At 36.9% G+C, this 17,838-nt stretch overlaps 1 protein-coding gene across 1 annotated transcript in view; it reads right to left on the reverse strand.

The window, feature by feature from the left end:
- Nucleotides 1–6,128: 6,128 nt before the first annotated feature.
- CHSY3 (chondroitin sulfate synthase 3) overlaps nt 6,129–17,838 on the reverse strand; it is a 189,899-nt gene continuing 178,189 nt past the window's right edge. The window contains exon 3 of the mRNA XM_068666399.1: nt 6,129–11,042. Within this exon, the coding sequence (XP_068522500.1) occupies nt 9,477–11,042 (1,566 nt within the window). The 3' untranslated portion in view covers nt 6,129–9,476. The remainder of the gene's footprint in view (nt 11,043–17,838) is intronic.

Consider the following 17,838-nt stretch of genomic DNA (forward strand, 5'->3'; position numbering starts at 1 on the left):
ATTTATCTGAAAATAAAAATCCCAGTAACGCAACATCAGAACAGATATTTATTCCAAGCTTGGACTTTGGCAGAGCAGACTTTGCCCTCTTCAGGGATCCGCTTGGTAACATTCTTGGGACAAAGCCCTGGAGTGAAGAGGAGCCCAAGAAAGTTGGTTAATAATCAAGGATCACCTCATTCAAACTCAGGACCAATGCATCCCAACAAAGAAGTTGGGCAAAAAAACTAGGAGGCCTGCATGGATTAATGGGGAGCTCCCGGCCAAACTCAAATAGAAAAAGGAGGCCTACAGAGGGTGGAAGCAAAGATGGATAGCCTGTGAGGAATACAGAGAAATTGTCTGAGAAGCCAGGGATCAGGTTAGGAAAGCCAAACCCCTATTAGAATTAAATTTGACTACAGACATTAAGGGCAGCAAGAAAGTCTCCTAGAGGTATGTCTGTGACAAAAGGAAGTCTAGGGAAATTGTGGGCCCTCCGCAGAAGGAAATGGGAGAGTTGGTTACAAGGCATAGGAATAAAGCTGGGGTACTCAATGAATTTTTGCCTCAGTCTTGCCTCAGCTCAGCAAGAGCTCTAGTCACATAACCCAAATCACAGAAGGCAAAGGCAGAGAATGGGAGAATGAAGAGCCATGTACTGTAGGAGAAGACCGTGTCTGTGACCATCTAAGGAACTTGAAAGTGCACAAGGCCATGGGATCTGATGAGATGAATCTGGGGTTCATGCCTTGTCTGTAAATTGGAGAGACATAGATTTGATGGATGGAACACTCTATGAGTAAGGAATTGGTTGGATGGTTGCGCTCAAAGACCTATGGTCAATGGCTCATTGTTCAAGGGGAGATTAGTAATAGATGGTATTCCTCAAGGGTCAGTATTGGAACCAGAACTATTTAACATCTTTGTCAGTGACAAGGACATTGTCACAAGGACAAGGATTGAGTGCACCCTCAGCAAGTTTGCTGATGACACCAAGCTTGGTGGTGCAGTTGATGCACTGGAGGGAAGGGATGCCATCCAGAGGGACTTGGACAGGCTTTTAAGGTGGGCCCATGCAAACCTCATGAAGTTCAAGTGCAAGGTCCTACACCTGGGACAGAGAAATCCCAAGCACAAATAAAGGCTGGGTTGAGAATGAATTGACAACAGCCCTAAGGAGAAATCCATGGGAGTATTGGTTGATGAGAAGCTCAATATGAGCTGGCATTGTGGACAGACAGAAAACCAACCATACCCTAAGCTGCATCAAAAGAAACATGACCAACTGGTTGAGGGAGGTGATTCTCCCTCTACTCTGCTCTCATGAGACTCCATCTAGAGCACTGTATTCAGCTTTGGGGCCTGCAACACAAGAAGGACACAGACCTATTAGAGCAAGTCCAGAGGAGGGCCACAAAGATGATCAGAGGGTTGATCATCTGGTAGTTTTCTGCACTGTTTGTATCCGCTCCTTCCTTTCACATTTATAAACTCTCGTTCCCTCCTTTCTCGTAACTGGCTCTTGTCTTTATGTATCAGGGTGAGTAAATTTGCTCATCCACAGACCTTCCTTACAAACAGAAAAAATAACTTTCTTGCACGAGTTCCCATACAGTTACATTCCCATTGCCTACCTGTGTCTCCTCTTGAGGCACACACATTTATGCTTCTTTTCCATAAGGTTTGGCCCATGGGCTTCCTTACCTGGTGATGAGCTGAATCCATACAGGCCTGGTAGAGCAGAGAGCAGCAACATGCCAAATGTATGGAAGGAAAAGAAGAAAGGGAATTTTCTCTTTGATTTCTTGACTGCTTCCTTCTTTGCCTAGTCCCATGTTACTGTCAGTGTAGGCTCTCTTCTAAGGGTGTTGTAAGTTAAATTATGATCACTTCTGGGCTTTTTTGAACACGACTGGCAGATTCAGGGATTTGTCCTTGTGTCCTTCCCTTAAACAACTGTTGTTTACAGTAAAAGAGATGACACGATTATAAATGTACAAACAATACAAATTTTCTACTATAGGCTGTTTTGGAGTAGAAAACACTACATTTCTTAATCACTTTTACGAGAGACATCTTCCTGTAAACTTTTTTTTTTTTTTTTTTGTCAAAGGCATTTTTATCCATTTGATATCCTCTTGTATTAGCACATGTTGAGTGCACGGCTCATTACTGCACTGCCAGTGCTCAATTTGGCCGCAGTCACTTAAAGAAATTTGCTCAGCTTTTTCAAGAGAAAATACTCTGTCATAACTCATAGTCATTCTGGTCTTCTTATCCAGCAAAGCCATTGTATCAATGCAGCAAATAAAAGCTTGTTGGTGAGCATACTCTATTTCAGCCACATATCTGGGGTTGATATTTTTACAGCAGCTCTATACTACTATCCAGACATATTTACAGAGAATCATAGACCATCCCAAGTTGGAAAGAACCCATACAAATCATTGAGTTTGACTGCTGACTCCACACAGGACCACACAAAAATCAGACCGTATGTCCAAGAGTGTTGTCCAAACACATCTTGAGCTCTGGCAGGCTTGTTCACCTGAAGGTAGATCCCATTATACTATCGTATTTTGTATGAACAGGTTTCTACTTGTGTCAGACCAAGACAGACATTTAAGAGAATTGTCCTTGCTCTGGTCCAAAACTTACACTCCTTTCACTTGCAGTTCAATCCTCATTGTAAAAGCATTCAGTCAGCTCATCTTCTCTTTACCAAAATAGCAGCACATTGATGGATGTATAAAATATAACAATTTATTGCTCCATATTAATGTAAGCCAGTGTGTGAGTCATGAAAGGTTCCCAAATACCCAAATATAATTATCTCAAGCACAAGTATGTTTTTCTGCATCACCCATCTTGTTCTATGTTTTTTTTTTTTTTTAATATATTTGTTTGTTTATTTAATGAAATCAGTTAAAGGCTATATACCAGGAATAAATAAATAAAACCAGGAAAGTTTTGTGCACCTGTGTTGGCTAGCCTACTTCACTTTTAGAAATACCTTCACGGAGCCTATGACATTGCTGGGGTTTGCTTACTGAAGGAATGTCTTCAGTGGCTGTGTACAGAAATTGTGGCAGCTGATGTTTTTGACCTATGTATTTACTATCTGAGCAGACGGTGAGTATGCCACATCAGAGTACCTCTGAATCTGAGAATCAGCCTCTCATTTGTTCAGATAAGTCTGGTAAATCTTGCTGGCTCTATGAAGCTGAAGCTGAATGCTATGCCCATAGTCACTTAAAATTATTGTTAGACATGTCTGACTTATGAACACTAACACACTGTAGGCATCCTATGTGCAGCAGGGCACTTACCCAGAGATGATCTTCCCCCCAGCACTACAAAAGAAACAAAATCCAGCAGGCTATAGTATATAGTAGATCTTTCAATCTCTACCTACATGGCTAAGGTCTTCACCAATGCTAAATAAATACTAAACCAACAAGGATGCTTAAATTTATCTTCAAAGTTCTGATAGAAGTCAAGCATCTGTTGAATACTTAGATGTCTAGAAAATAAGAGCATAAAAGAACAGTTTGTATCATCTAGTTCATATACGTGTTGTCTTACATTTTAATAACCATTTTAATATTCATTTTGTTTAAAATGATGGAATTGCTAAATCTGCTTCTGGGATTATACATATATATATATATATATATATATATATATATGTATATATATATATATATATATATATATATATAAAGAGAGAGAGAGAGAGAGAAAAAATCCCTGGAGTCTATTCATTTTCCTAGAGTTAAGAACCAGAAGAATCAGAAAGGTTTTGAATCTACTTGCCTTGATGGTAATTCAGTATAAGAGAGACCAGAGGAAGGGTGAAGTAATAATATCCAGAACACTTTTAAATTATAGTTACAAATAGTATATATTTGTGTATCGGCAAATGGAAACAATTTGAAGCACGACTGGAAATTCATTCGGCAGTTTTATATCGCAGTGACATCATAAAACCATAACAAGAATTATTGTGAAAGCTCAAAAATGTTCAACTACTGTTGCAATATATATTGCAAATGGGGAGACCCAAGGAAAGAAAAATAGGAAGGAGAGGATAAATCATGTTAAACCAGCTTATTAATCACGTGTATAAATGCTGGCAGAAGAAAATGTATAGAAAATTATTCTAAGAAATAAAAGAATTAAGAAAGGATTGATTTAACTTTATATGTTACTTACATACAGACTTAGAGAAAAAACCTTCAATGGTAATCAGATATTGTAAATAGGTAGACTCTTGTCAAACATCTTGTGCTGCAATTTTGGACCTTAATCTTCACTGCTACCCTCACCTTGTGGATGATTTTTGTATGTATTAATTACAGGCATTTCTTTCTTGTTCTTGTTTGTTCTTGTTCTTGTTCTTGTTCTTGTTCTTGTTCTTGTTCTTGTTCTTGTTCTTGTTCTTGTTCTTGTTCTTGTTCTTGTTCTTGTTCTTGTTCTTGTTCTTGTTCTTGTTCTTGTTCTTGTTCTTTCCCTTTCCCTTTCCCTTTCCCTTTCCCTTTCCCTTTCCCTTTCCCTTTCCCTTTCCCTTTCCCTTTCCCTTTCCCTTTCCCTTTCCCTTTCCCTTTCCCTTTCCCTTTCCCTTTCCCTTTCCCTTTCTTCTTTTCATTTTCCTGTTTCTGTTTCTGTTTCTGTTTCTGTTTCTGTTTCTGTTTCTGTTTCTGTTTCTGTTTCTGTTTCTGTTTCTGTTTCTGTTTCTTTCTCTCTCTCTCTGTCTCTTTCTCTTCTTCTCTTCCTTCCTTTTCTCTCTTTTTTTTCTCTTCCTCTTCCTTTTCCCTTCTCTTTCTCTTTCCCTTTCATTTCTTCTTTCCCTTTCCCTTTCCCTTTCCCTTTCCCTTTCCCTTTCCCTTTCCCTTTCCCTTTCCCTTTCCCTTTCCCTTTCCCTTTCCCTTTCCCTTTCCCTTTCCCTTTCCCTTTCCCTTTCCCTCTTTTAATTTTCCTTTTTTCCTTTCCCTTTTCTCCTCCTTCTCCTTCTCCTTCTCCTTCTCCTTCTCCTTCTCCTTCTCCTTCTCCTTCTCCTTCTCCTTCTCCTTCTCCTTCTCCTTCTCCTTCTCCTTCTCCTTCTCCTTCTCCTTCTCCTTCTCCTTCTCCTTCTCCTTCTCCTTCTCCTTCTCCTTCTCCTTCTCCTTCTCCTTCTCCTTCTCCTTCTCCTTCTCCTTCTCCTTCTCCTTCTCCTTCTCCTTCTCCTTCTCCTTCTCCTTCTCCTCCTCCTCCTCCTCCTCCTCCTCCTCCTCCTCCTCCTTCTCCTTCCTTCTCCTTCTCCGTCTCCTTCTCCCTCTCCCTCCCCCTCTCCCTCTTCTTCTCTTCAAAAGAGGTTCTTTTCATCATCTGAACCTCATCTGGTTCTTTTTTGAAAAAATAGAGCAGAAGCACAGAACAGTCCTCCAGTCAGAAACTCACCTGTTCTTAGTCCTTAGTTTTCTCCAATAATTTTAATTGATTTGAGGATGCAGGGAAAAAAAAGATGTAGACTGCGGCTGTGCTTTGTTTTTATCTTAAAGCTAGTTTTGTTTGGAGAAAAATCCCTTGTGTGGCAAGGTATTTGTTAACTAATTACCAAACCAAGAGATTTTTAAATTACTTATTTGTTCTATTTAAAGAAAGTGGTTGTTAATTCATGCTCCTTGGAAATCTCCATATTTCCTCAGGATCTGCAGTGTACTCCTAAGAGGCATATTACCCTTATTATAACTTTTGCAAGAGAAGTGTGGCACTCTTGACCACACAGTGGTACAGTCTCCCAAAGGCACTTTTGTGCTCATCCTTATAGTCTTTGGTGAGTGAGAAGACAAGTCTGTCCTGCTTTTTGGCACAGAGCCTTTGGCACCTTTTTTCCCATGTTTCCCACAATATGGTAGATCTTCAAGAGTGAAGCGTCATCCCCCAGCCTTCCTTTGCCCTCCCCAGCTGAGTGGAAGGACTGCTGATTTTGTCTTTCCTCTCCTTCACAAAGTCCTTTGAGAGGAAATAAGGAACTTGAAAGGAAGCAGACTCCCCTCTCCACCTGGGGACAGGGTGACTGAGGGTCTGCACAAGGATTCATGCCACCCCAACCCAATAAAATCTCAGTTTGACATCCTCCATTCACTCCTCCCAAGTCCTGATTATTTTATTTTTATTTTTATTTCTATTTTTATTTCTATTTTTGTTTTTATTTTTTACTTCCCAAAAGCAGCCAGCAGCAGCAAGCAGCTTCATCTGCCCACTTGTAGCTCCAAGGAAAGGCATCCAGCAGCACTGGTAGCACCAAGGAGTTGCCTTAGGCAGAAGGTGTAGACTCCTTTGGCAAAACCACTTACCTTCCCCCAGCTTTCTGCCTTTCCCCAGCTTGAGAGCAAGTATACTCTGCTGCAGGGTATATTCAGCAATTCTTAGGAAGCCCAGCCTGATGTCTTTCATTCATCTGGAAGATATAAATGCTCTGTTAAATTAAGTACTGTGAGCTGAAAACCGTGTCAGTATGGGGCTGGTGTCAGTATTTCTGATTCTCTGTATTTCTGAGATTGTTTTAAGAACAGCAGTGTCTAAAGCCAGAGTGCAAGTAGTTTGCAAGCTGCTTCATAGCAATGAAACCAGGAAACCTATTTCCAGAGTGAGCAGTTTTTGGAAGAATTGCTCATTATGCTCTTTTTTTGTGAATCCATTAATTACGCATTTACAAAGGGACATCGTACACATAGAAATTTCATTTTACAATCAAGATTATGATTCAGACTAGACAAAAGCAAACAGTTGAATAGCACAGACATTCCCATCTTAATCTATACATCCATAACATTACTCTAACACTTTTGTGCTTTTTTTTTTTTCTTTTTTTTTTCTTTTTTTTTTAATATGATCTCCATAGAAGGCATATTATTCTTTAAACAAACTAACACAAGTTCTCAAGTTATCTCAGGATAGTTATTTCAAAAGACAATGCAATATTTCATAATAAACATTTATAATCAGGTTTTTAACAAAGTAATTCATCATATAAACAAATGAACCAGTCAGACACTAAATAAATATTCATACTGGTAAATACTAGCATTTTGCTTATATCACTTAGGACCTGATCCTGCAAGCCCTCTGTATACATCTTGATCCCCATTGAATGATTGGTTCCATTTCTTGTTCTAGTCTACTATTTTACTTTGAGCTGAACAAATACTTTCTGTCCACTAAACTAAAAAATGAAATAAGCACTGGATTATACCTCAGCAGATAATTATCTCTTTACACTTATTTGTAAATCATTATTTTCATTCATGTTTATGAAATCATCACAAACATTTATCAACGGGTATTCATTTTCAGATATTTGCAATCTGAGTTGCGTCAGTTAGCTGAGATTAATCAAATAAAACACGTTTCTTGTTCTTGGCTATCTAGCTGACCATAGAAAGAGCTTTGCACTCATTCAAGCTGAAAGAGAAGTTCACAAGAATTCCTTCATAATTAATACTAAATTTTATTTTCCCCAAATATCTGAGCTAACAAAACTGAGCTAGGAAGGAAAGAGCCTCCATGAGAATAACAAGCCAGGAGCATTCCTTGGGGAGGGGAGAAAAGCATGAATCTGTTCTGATCTAGCACAAATACTACCTGTTCCAAGGCAATGGGGATGACTATGTTTAAAGAATACAAAAAGGCCACAGCCAGCCCTTTGACTCAGAGTTTACTTATTCCCTTTTGGGGATGCCTTTTTCCTTGCATAGCAAATGCAGAACAGCCACCCATAGAAAAGAGATATTAACTGACCTATGCAACCTCCCAGTGCCTTAGGAAATTTATCAGGGTATCTTCACACAAAAAGACACGTTAGTGAATTCCAATCTCCTGGTTGTAGTTTGAAAGGAAACACAGAGGAGGTCAGTTGCTCTTGAAAAAGTATTTAGCATGTGAAAACTTCAGTAATTGCTTGCGTTTTTTTGCCCAGTTCATTCTGAAATACAATTTGAAATCCAGGGTACTGAGGTTATTGGATGTACCCACTGTGTTAACTTAAGTTTGGCTGAATGCTGATGGTTTCTTGCATGACTTTGAGCTCTAACCAAATTGTAACATGAAATGTTACAAGCATGTGGGAAAAATAATTGCAACAAATCACTACCTGAACTGAAAAGACCACCTTTTGAAATGATTCTCTTTCTATTTATATATATATATATATATATATAGGGACATAAGCACACACACACACACACACACACTCACACACACACATAAATATATATCCCCATATAAACATTTATCTAAAATACAAAAAGTTGTTTTCATTATTCCTTATGTTGGTATCATTTTAAATACTTTACTCTGTCAATTGGTAATATGACAACGTCAGGCTGTCCAGAGAGATAGATCTTAACATAGTCTTACAACCTCCACTAATATAAATATATTGGCAAGGAATTTTGACCAGCAATAGTAAATTCTGAAACTTAAATAATTATTCTACAATTACTTTAATTTTAACACCAAATTGCTTCCGAGTACCAATATTCACGAAAAACATTAAAAAAAAAATAAAAATAAAAAAGATACAGCTTTTACTTCTAACACTCTGTATCAAGTGCAGCCTCAAGAAGGGAATGTAAAAGAAAATTATATATTAGAGACTCATTCTAAAAAGAGAAACGGCAACTTATACTATATGCTTGAAAAAATAATACTGTATGCCTGCACTTTATCATAAATTACTATTTTGTGTCATAGTTTCTTGCCTGCAAATGTAGGACATTGGTTCACAAATGTCCTAAAGTGTACATGAGGATTTGACTAGATTCTGTTTCTTGTGAAAATAAAGTTCATTTACACTTAGAGTGAATAATAATGAGGAGTTTGTTATTCTAATAAGACATTTAAGGACCTTGGTAGCCAGTACCAGTTGCATTCGCAAGTAACTCCTCAGTTTTTCTTTTTTTTTCTTTTTTTTTTTTAAAAATAAAGTTACAATCATAGTTATTCATTTACTTTAAAAATTTTAAAGATGAAGAAAAGTAGTGTTTATACATATAAGTCCTGATATAAATTATAAAACTCAAGTTTATCTAACAGAGTTCCATCCCCAGAAGAAGCATAAAGCACTTTTGTGGTACCTTCACCAGTAAATATTTGTATCACATCAAGTCTGAGAAATGCAACAAAAATGATACTGCATCCTAAAGTCAAAAGAGAACACTCCTCTGATGCAGTCTCTCATGATGGATGTGCTCCACGGGATCATATGATTGCCATGACTTGACTGACTTTCAAATAAAGGAAAACTGACAGAATTCACTTAACCAGTTCAGTAGGTATAAGAAACATCAGTGAACAGCAGACTCATCTTGTTTGAGGTCAACAGTCTTTGGAAGACAACAAAGAGGGAGTTTAAAAATACAACAGCAAAATAAAATAATAACAATAACAATAATAATAATAATAATAATAATGAGGTAAACTCCCCTTAAAAGGCCAAATGAGTTGATATGTCAGGAGAGAGTTCGATTGTACCTGACACCCAAATTTTTCTCTAGCCAGAGTTCCGCAAGCTGCATGGTAGAAGCAAATGTACTTGCTTTGGACCCTAAGCACATTTTATATTGTTTCGGATCTAAATTGGGGTCACACTGAACTGGGTGAAAAATATGAACAACTCCGACTTCTTGACTTCTAAAAGCCTTCAAGCCAGATGTTATCACTTTAGTATAGAGGTCTACATCCTCAAGTCCCCAGCCTTGAATTGAGGTATCAAATCCACCAGCAGTAAGTAGATCACTTTTGTAAATACAGGTTATTCCAAATCCATACTCCCTCCAAAATCCAGTTCTTTTTGTGAAAACAAAACTACTGTCAGCTGGAGGATTGCCTCCATATACTACTTTTGGATCATATTGGCTGAAGATGATAGGGTAGTAAACCTGTTCTCCCTGAATAGTGTTCTCTCTGCATCGCTGGAGGAAGTCTGGTGTGAATATCAGATCAACGTCACAGAACAGAAGCAAGGTGCCATTGTCAAATTGAGATGAGGCCATTTCAAGACCTAAACCTCTGGAAAACTTTCCTGCCATAGGAATCAGAGTCATATCTGCTGTAGGATACTTAATGTTATATTCTTTCAACAGTTCTATGTGTTTGCTGGAGTCTTGGCCTGACTCAGAACTGAAGAGAATTATTGCCAACTTTACATTCTGCCTGGGAATCAAGCAAGTCTTCTCAAAGTTATCCATAAATCTTGAGAAAATGTCAAATCTTCCCATAAGAGGGACAAGAATATGTATTTTCTTGTCACTGTGTCCCTCAATGTCTTTGGTGCCTTGGAACGATGAGGAAAAAAATTTTAAAGAATTTGAAAGAAAAGAAAAAGATTGTGTGTCAGTGTTGGTATCCTCCAGCAGGCTTCTTACATCCAGTTCTTCTGCTTCTCTGAAGAAAGGTTTGCTAAACAATTGCTGAAGGTAAGCATGACGTCTCACTGGAACTGTAACTTTCCTTCCTTTGTGCCTTTTGTACAAAAGTAGTAAATCCAGGATGTACTCCACTCCATGCATAGGGTCCACCCTACGGTAGCCATACTGTATTTCCTTGAAATCAATCAGCCTTCCTCTAGATCTTGAGTTCTCATTTATCATTTCCATGACTTGCATTACAGCATCATCCAGTGCAGCCCGCAGGACACTGCTCAGGCTCTGCCGGGGTGGCTGGTTCTCCACCATTGAGTAAAGAAATTTTCCTGTTAGGAATTCCCACTCAATTACTTCATCCCTTTCATGTGGCTGGAAATGATTGAAAGATGGTAACACTCCCAGTTGCTGATCTTCTTTATTTATTTCACTGTTACTGAGCTTGCTCATGAGGGCACGTTCCCTATGGAGCTGGATGGTCCGATAGCGCAGTTCAGAAATTTTGCGGCTCAGTATATAATTGTGAAGCCTGTATTGGTAGGCTGGTCTTTTGTTTGGATGAAGGGTTATGGCTGTGTGAATCTTGCTGTTGTGAAGATCTTGAATGTAACCCTTCCGATTATGTTCATAGTTTTCATGAAACAATTGTTGCATCTAGAATAAAAGACAGGGAAAAAAAAAAGACATTAAGTGGAAGTGTTTCTACCTACAAAAAGAACGACATTGATACTGTTTATCATTAGGAATTTTGCTAGATCATAGGTGTTTTCAGGCACAAACTTTAATGTATTTAGCAGGAACTATTGGTTTTGATTGATTTTAGTCTCAGTTTCAGCACAGTCTGCAGTAAGTAAATATTGTCCTCTAACTAAACAGAAGGGCAGATATTTTGGGATTATCTTTATTTAATCAAACTGCAAAGGTCTATAGGTACTGCAAAGGTCTATGAGTTCCTGTGTGCAGGCTGAATCATACTGTTCATCATGAAACACTAGGTCTTCAGGGACATCTGATTAGCAAAGATGTGCCTTTCTGTACTGAAAGGTTAGCATCATTGAAGATTTTTTCTTAAGAAAATCTTGAATTTACATCTATGCAGTACATAGCTGCCTGCACTTCCTACAGCCATACACAAATGGATAGTGATACTTAACATTCATTAAGCAAATGGACTTCATTTCATTACATTATTTATTTATTTATTTACTTGTTTGTTCCTGCTAGGAACCAACAAGGGGACAAAGAATTAAGGGACTGAAATTTAATCATTGGAATAAGTGTGCTGGCAGCGATATATCTAGCAATAATCTGTCGATTAAATCATAGATCATGCTAGTATAATTCATCCTGAGTAATTTCTAATGTATTCAGGTGACAAGAAAAGTCATTATACTTTTGTCAAATTACTAATTGTAATGTTTAAACTTTTTAGAAGACATTTTATGGCTGAAGCACAAGTCTAGGATTTAGAATACGTGGCCTTTATACCCTTCTGTGCTAACATCCGAAGTATGAACAAGTCATAAAACTTTTTCTGACTCAGCCTCTTCCCTAAAAGTGCACATAGCTCATTATACATTTAATGTTATGAATATTCATTCTTAAAAGGAGAGCAGTATGGAGGAGTAACACATTAAGTTCATAAATATAGACCCACAAGCCTTTGTGAAGTTCATACTTACAAACTCCACAGGGAAAAAAAAAAATAAATCAGTGAATAGTAGGTAAAGAAGAAGAAGCTGTTCCTTTTATCTGAAAACATACTGGTCTGTAATTAATACATAAGAAAAATGTGATAATTAGGTAGAAATTGTTCAAGGAGGAGTAGTAAGCTTGAGCTATAATCAGATTTGAGATTTGTATTGAAGTTTGTTTTTTATACTCTAAGGAAATCAAGAAAGGTGGCATCTGATGACACAACATAGACTAAAAATGTGTATGCCATTTTACTGCATTTTTTTCTAGAACAGAAGTCTTGTTACTAGAAGTAATAATAAGCATAGGGTAACAAATGTAAAATAATTCTTAACAGGCTAAGATCCATGACAATTGTTCAAAAGTCCATTACCATGTACAAGAAATACACATGAGAAACACAGGGTTTCAATACAAAGTTTCTAGGATCCCCCTCCCCACCCAGGCGCTAAATGACTCTGCTTGAAGAAACATTGCTAGTCAGGTCAGCATTTTTGAAGCTATGATCACAACACGGAGAAAAAAAAGCTTCCTAATTCTGCAAACTATCTTCAGTGATCTTAACTTTACCTTTAACATACATGTAGCAGATATTCCAGAGTGAGAGCACCAGTGAAAAAGATGTATATAGTTACAAGAAGACTCAAATACTCCTAATTCACAGAACACCTCCTGTCTAAACATGTCAGACTACATTTGTCCTATCTTGAGAAAGAGGTATTTTGCTTCTTGAGACGAACCAGCTACATGGTTTGGGTGATTTCCTCACTATCAAAGGAAACAGGCACCAACATTATCAGTACTGAATCCCATAATCCCATAATCCCAGAATGGTTGTGGTTGGAGGGACAACCCCTCTGGTTAAGCATGGTCACCTACAGCAGGTTGCCAAGGATCATGTTCAGACAGCTTCCTAGCAGGGAGATTCCAAAACCTCTCTGAGCAGGGTTCATCAGCAGTGCTGGTGAAATCAAAATATGGCTTTTTCATGGATGAGAGATTAACATTGGCAGGACAGGCAGATTACAGGATGAAGAACTGAACCTCTCCAGTTGTAAACTTCACTCCCTTCCCCGCACCATTTATTTAAAGCTGTCTACTGAATCTTCTGCAAGTTGACTGTGCTTTTATATTTCCCTTTCAGTCACAAATCCCAACAGCTAGATCTTCTGTTTTCTTAGGATGCCAAAATACTAGCGTTTTATTAATTGTAAAACTACTGAAAAGGTTATCTTATTTTCCAGAAAAGAAGTTGAATCTATAATTTTCACATTTAGAATTTTACATTACAATCCCCTTATAAAAGAGAAAGAAGATGTATAACTTTTTAAATGAAAGAAAGTAAGGGAAGGCTGTTTAGTTACTGGACGGCATCAACATCCTTCTCCACAATACCTGACAATCCTCTTTCCTAAATCCTCCTAAGTAAAGAATCACTTGTGTTTCTCTTCTTCATCCATAAAAATGTTGTTTGAGTAAAACTGAAACAACCATAACCACCTTTACAAATATAACTTATCTGCTTATCTGAACAGCAAGTTTCATTTAAAGAATTATATATGTACTTTAAATATATATATACTGAAATATTTATATATATATTTTACCCCAAAGATTTTTAACAGATGACAAGCTGTCACTGTAAATCTAAACACTGTCTTATTGTGCAAATTCTTCCATAACCCTTGACTAATTACAAGCTCGGCTTCACAGCAGATTCATTAGCAGCACTCATTCAACAGGAATATTCTATTAACATAAATAGTACATTTTTATTACATTCCAATTTCAGATGCCTTAGTTTATTAGATATGCTCCACTGAAATCATAGTGAGAAGATGTACTCCATTATACTAATGACTTAGCCTTTGATAATCAACAACAGATTAACAGCAGCAATGAAAAAAGTTTGCATCAGCTCCGTAATACAATATTATCACACATATAGAAAACTGTACTAATCCATTTTCACTGCTGTTACTGAAAAATTTTAATACATCTCAATAATGAGAAAACAGTCCAGAACATATACGACACTGAAACTATAAATTCTTCCTGAAGATAAGAAGTTTTCTTATTTGCTGTTCACCATTGCACATCTTAATTCCCAAACACTACTCTAATACAGAGAACAAATAAAAGAGAAGTTAATTTCTTAAAAAACATACTAACAGAATACTCCATTATTTATTTATTTATTTATTTATTTCCCATTGCAAACTGCTGGTACAATAGTCAGAACAATGAGTGATTTCAATTAATCTAGTGGAAACAAACTTCATTTTTGATGGAAATATTCTATTTTGTCATTTTCTCTCTCCCTCTCTCTCTCTCTCTCTCTCCTCTCTCTTTCTCTCTCTCTCTTTTTTTTTTTTTTTCTAGAACAAGTGTTTTATAGAAGTTCAGATTTGAAATTTGCATTGGCATCATCTAAATGTTGTTTTTCTCAACTTTTTTTTTTTTTTGGTGCCATGTAAAATATTTATTTATTTATTATTATTTTCTGTAGGAGAAAATGTCTTCTTATAATTCAAATTCAGATAAATGTGATGCTTTTCTCTGAAATTTCTGAACAATAGGTCTGTTTAGTCTGGTTCTGCCCAGGAAGCAGAAGGGAAGATGGTTAGCTTTCTTGGAGGACAGATTTGTGCAATGGCATGAACTGGTCAGTGCAGTCATAAGTGACCTGGAAAAGGAGGTGACCTGGGAGGCAGTAAGATATAATAATCTAAACTAAAATCATTCAGCATTGTAAAAATAAATCTGCCTGAAAAAGTTCTCATGATTTTGAATGGCTAGGTAATAAAATAGATTAAATTATCTGTAGAAAAAATGTGAAGAAGGCAATCCTAATTACATGAATGATAACAGACTGCGAGCCAGTTGTTAGCACTCTGGGAAGTTTTACAATAGACAATTGCATGCAAATGTCACCTCACTGTTCAGTTGTAATGAAAGAACAAGCAAACGGGACACATGGAATCACTTGGACAAGTCCAGAGTGAATCAGAAACATCACTGTACCATTGTGTAAGTCCATAGTGCACCTGAATCTTGAACAACATACAGGTACCTTGTCAATACCTTTATGTCCCATCTGAAATCTATAACATAGGAAAAGAAAGGCACTAACCAAGGTCATCAAGATCATGCATGTGTACCATTAGATGACTAGGGTGGAAGAGGGTAATCCAGAGAGGGCCATCCCCAAGACAAGCACCATAAGGGAAGTGGATAGGAATAATCACTGTCTCTTCTCACAATGAGAGCTCTGACACATACAGTGATGCTCTCAAGATTCAAAAACAGAAATGTAAATACTGACATAGCTCAATCACAGAATTTACTGGTACAACAAGTTGTGGATGAAAAACTTTTACATGCATTCTAAAGCTGAGTGGACAATTTAATGGAAGTCTTCTATCATTGACATGTTAAACACAAAGGTCAAATTTCTCTACGCTACAGATTGGTGGTGCTGAGGTTGAGGCTGTACATTAATAAAGGCACATGTACAATAAAGGCACAATATGCCTTTATTCTCTTATATCTCTCCCTACTTCTATGGGTTTCTGCAGAGAAAGCATACTTGGTCAAAGGAACATTTCCCCTGACATGACAGAATCAATTTAATCTTACTGAAAGTAGTGAATGGGAGAAATTATTTTCAATTCAATAAAGGGATGCACAACATTTTAATTTTTCATACTGCATGACTTTGTAACTTTCCTGAAGAGTTTGCTGCCTTCAGAACAATTCTTACAGCACAACTAACACAAGAGTTGGCAAGGGTTTCTGCTTGCCTCTTTTCATGCCAGCTGAAATTAGAAGTTGGCAAGAAACACCAATAATCTAATCATGCTCAAAGGAACTCTGAACTGCAAGCAGGAACAAAAGGAAAAAAAAAAAAAAAAAAAAAAAAAAAAAAAGATAAGAACCAAATTAGAATAAAGGCAATGCTTTATTATTGTGGGAGAGAAATACAATAGATAATACGTAAGCAGAATGTAATTTGTGTTGTAAGCCCTGAACTCTTTGCAATCTTAGTGTCTTAGTGATTCACTGATGTAATAAAAAAGGAAAGTTCTTGCTACACACACACAAAAGCCCAAACTAACACACTTTTATTATTGCAAAACTATAATTCATTAAAAGATAGAATGCAAATGGTCATTTTTAAATCAACAGCTTTTTTTTTTCTTTGAGCATTACTTAAAACAGTCTCTCCATAACTGTGAGGACATGATACTTAATCCCCTCCAGGTATTCTTAAATCCATAATACTACTAAACTGTCCACCACATTATCTAAACTTAGCTTTTAAAAAAATCATAAATATAATCAAGAACTGTTATTGTTTTTTTTGTTTGTTTGTTTGTTCGTTTGTTTTGTTTTTTCACCCTGCTTTTTAGAGTTTAGGTCTCCAAAATATAAAGAATTATTCAATATTTTCCGATTATTTCAATAGACACTTCATCCATATAAAAAATGTATACAAAACCTGAGTCTGGGATGATACTGTCTGGCTGAATAGCAGCAAGATAAGTATCTGAACCAAGAAGAAAGTGAAAACAAACAAAAGAAAATTCAGATGCAGGCTGAGGTACAGCTACAGGCAGAGTAGGATTTTCTCAATAATGTGTAATAGAATATAATGCAACTTTAAGCTTTCCAATGAGTGATCATAAATTTCCAGACATGAAACAGATTTCTGCAAGTCTCTTGGCATAGTGTTATGAGAAAAACCGTCAGCCTAAACAAGATACGGATTAAGACTGAAAGTACAAAATATGTATGTACTGGATAACAGAGTGGAAACAACTAGTGTTGAAATGGTGGACTGTTAGTTTAGAGGACCTTTCTCTAAACTAACAGAACCTTCTGGGTAACTAGTGCACTGGCACAAATGTGGAGCACAGCTTATGACACAAAGGAGAAGGCATCATGATCAGACAAGAGGAAGAGATATCCAACAAGAAGAGCCAGGGAACTTGAAGCAGTAGTTTCAGATATTCCAGCACAAAACCATACATCCATGGCTATAGGAGGTAGGTGACTAAACATATTAGGAAAGTTGACTTTTTAAACTGGAAATAACTGACAAGTAAAGAAAATGTAAATATAGTAAAGAGAATGTAAATATATGTCAGCACACAAGGTGAATGGAAAATTGAATGGAGTACGAGATATCAGTGTTTCCTCCACGGAAAAGAAAAATGAGATTCTGTGTTTCATTGGCCAGTGTATTTCTGAAAGACACAGCAGACAATTACAGACAAATCTGAACCTGCATCTTTATCAGAAGTGTGGGATTAAATCAATGCCAACGAGATTTGCCAGGACTGCAAACTGTTCTATGAGAAGGAGTTAATGTTATTTGGCTTTTTTAACTTCAGAAAATGAAGGATAAGGATCACAGTGTCTCTAAATAGATTCAGAAAATAAGAGAGATTAACTAGAGCAAACTAGCCACTAACATTTCCTACCATTACCTGGGTAGGAAATTACAAAGGAATTTCTACCTGTCAGAAGAAAAAGTTTTAGATCAGATTTTCAATACTGGTAATATATATAACTTTGAGTTTTATCAGGTTATAAAAAACAGATTTCTTCTGAAAAGGGGAATCTATGACTTGACAGGTCCACTCATTTTCTCCTAATGATAGAGTTTGTTTCTTAGTAAGAATTAATTACATATTAATTGGCAGCAGACAAGCTTCTTGCAGATATTACACTGAAAGTACTTTACATCCTT

Source organism: Anas acuta, chromosome Z (genome assembly GCF_963932015.1).
Source record: "Anas acuta chromosome Z, bAnaAcu1.1, whole genome shotgun sequence".
Classification (NCBI taxonomy): Eukaryota; Metazoa; Chordata; class Aves; order Anseriformes; family Anatidae; genus Anas; species Anas acuta.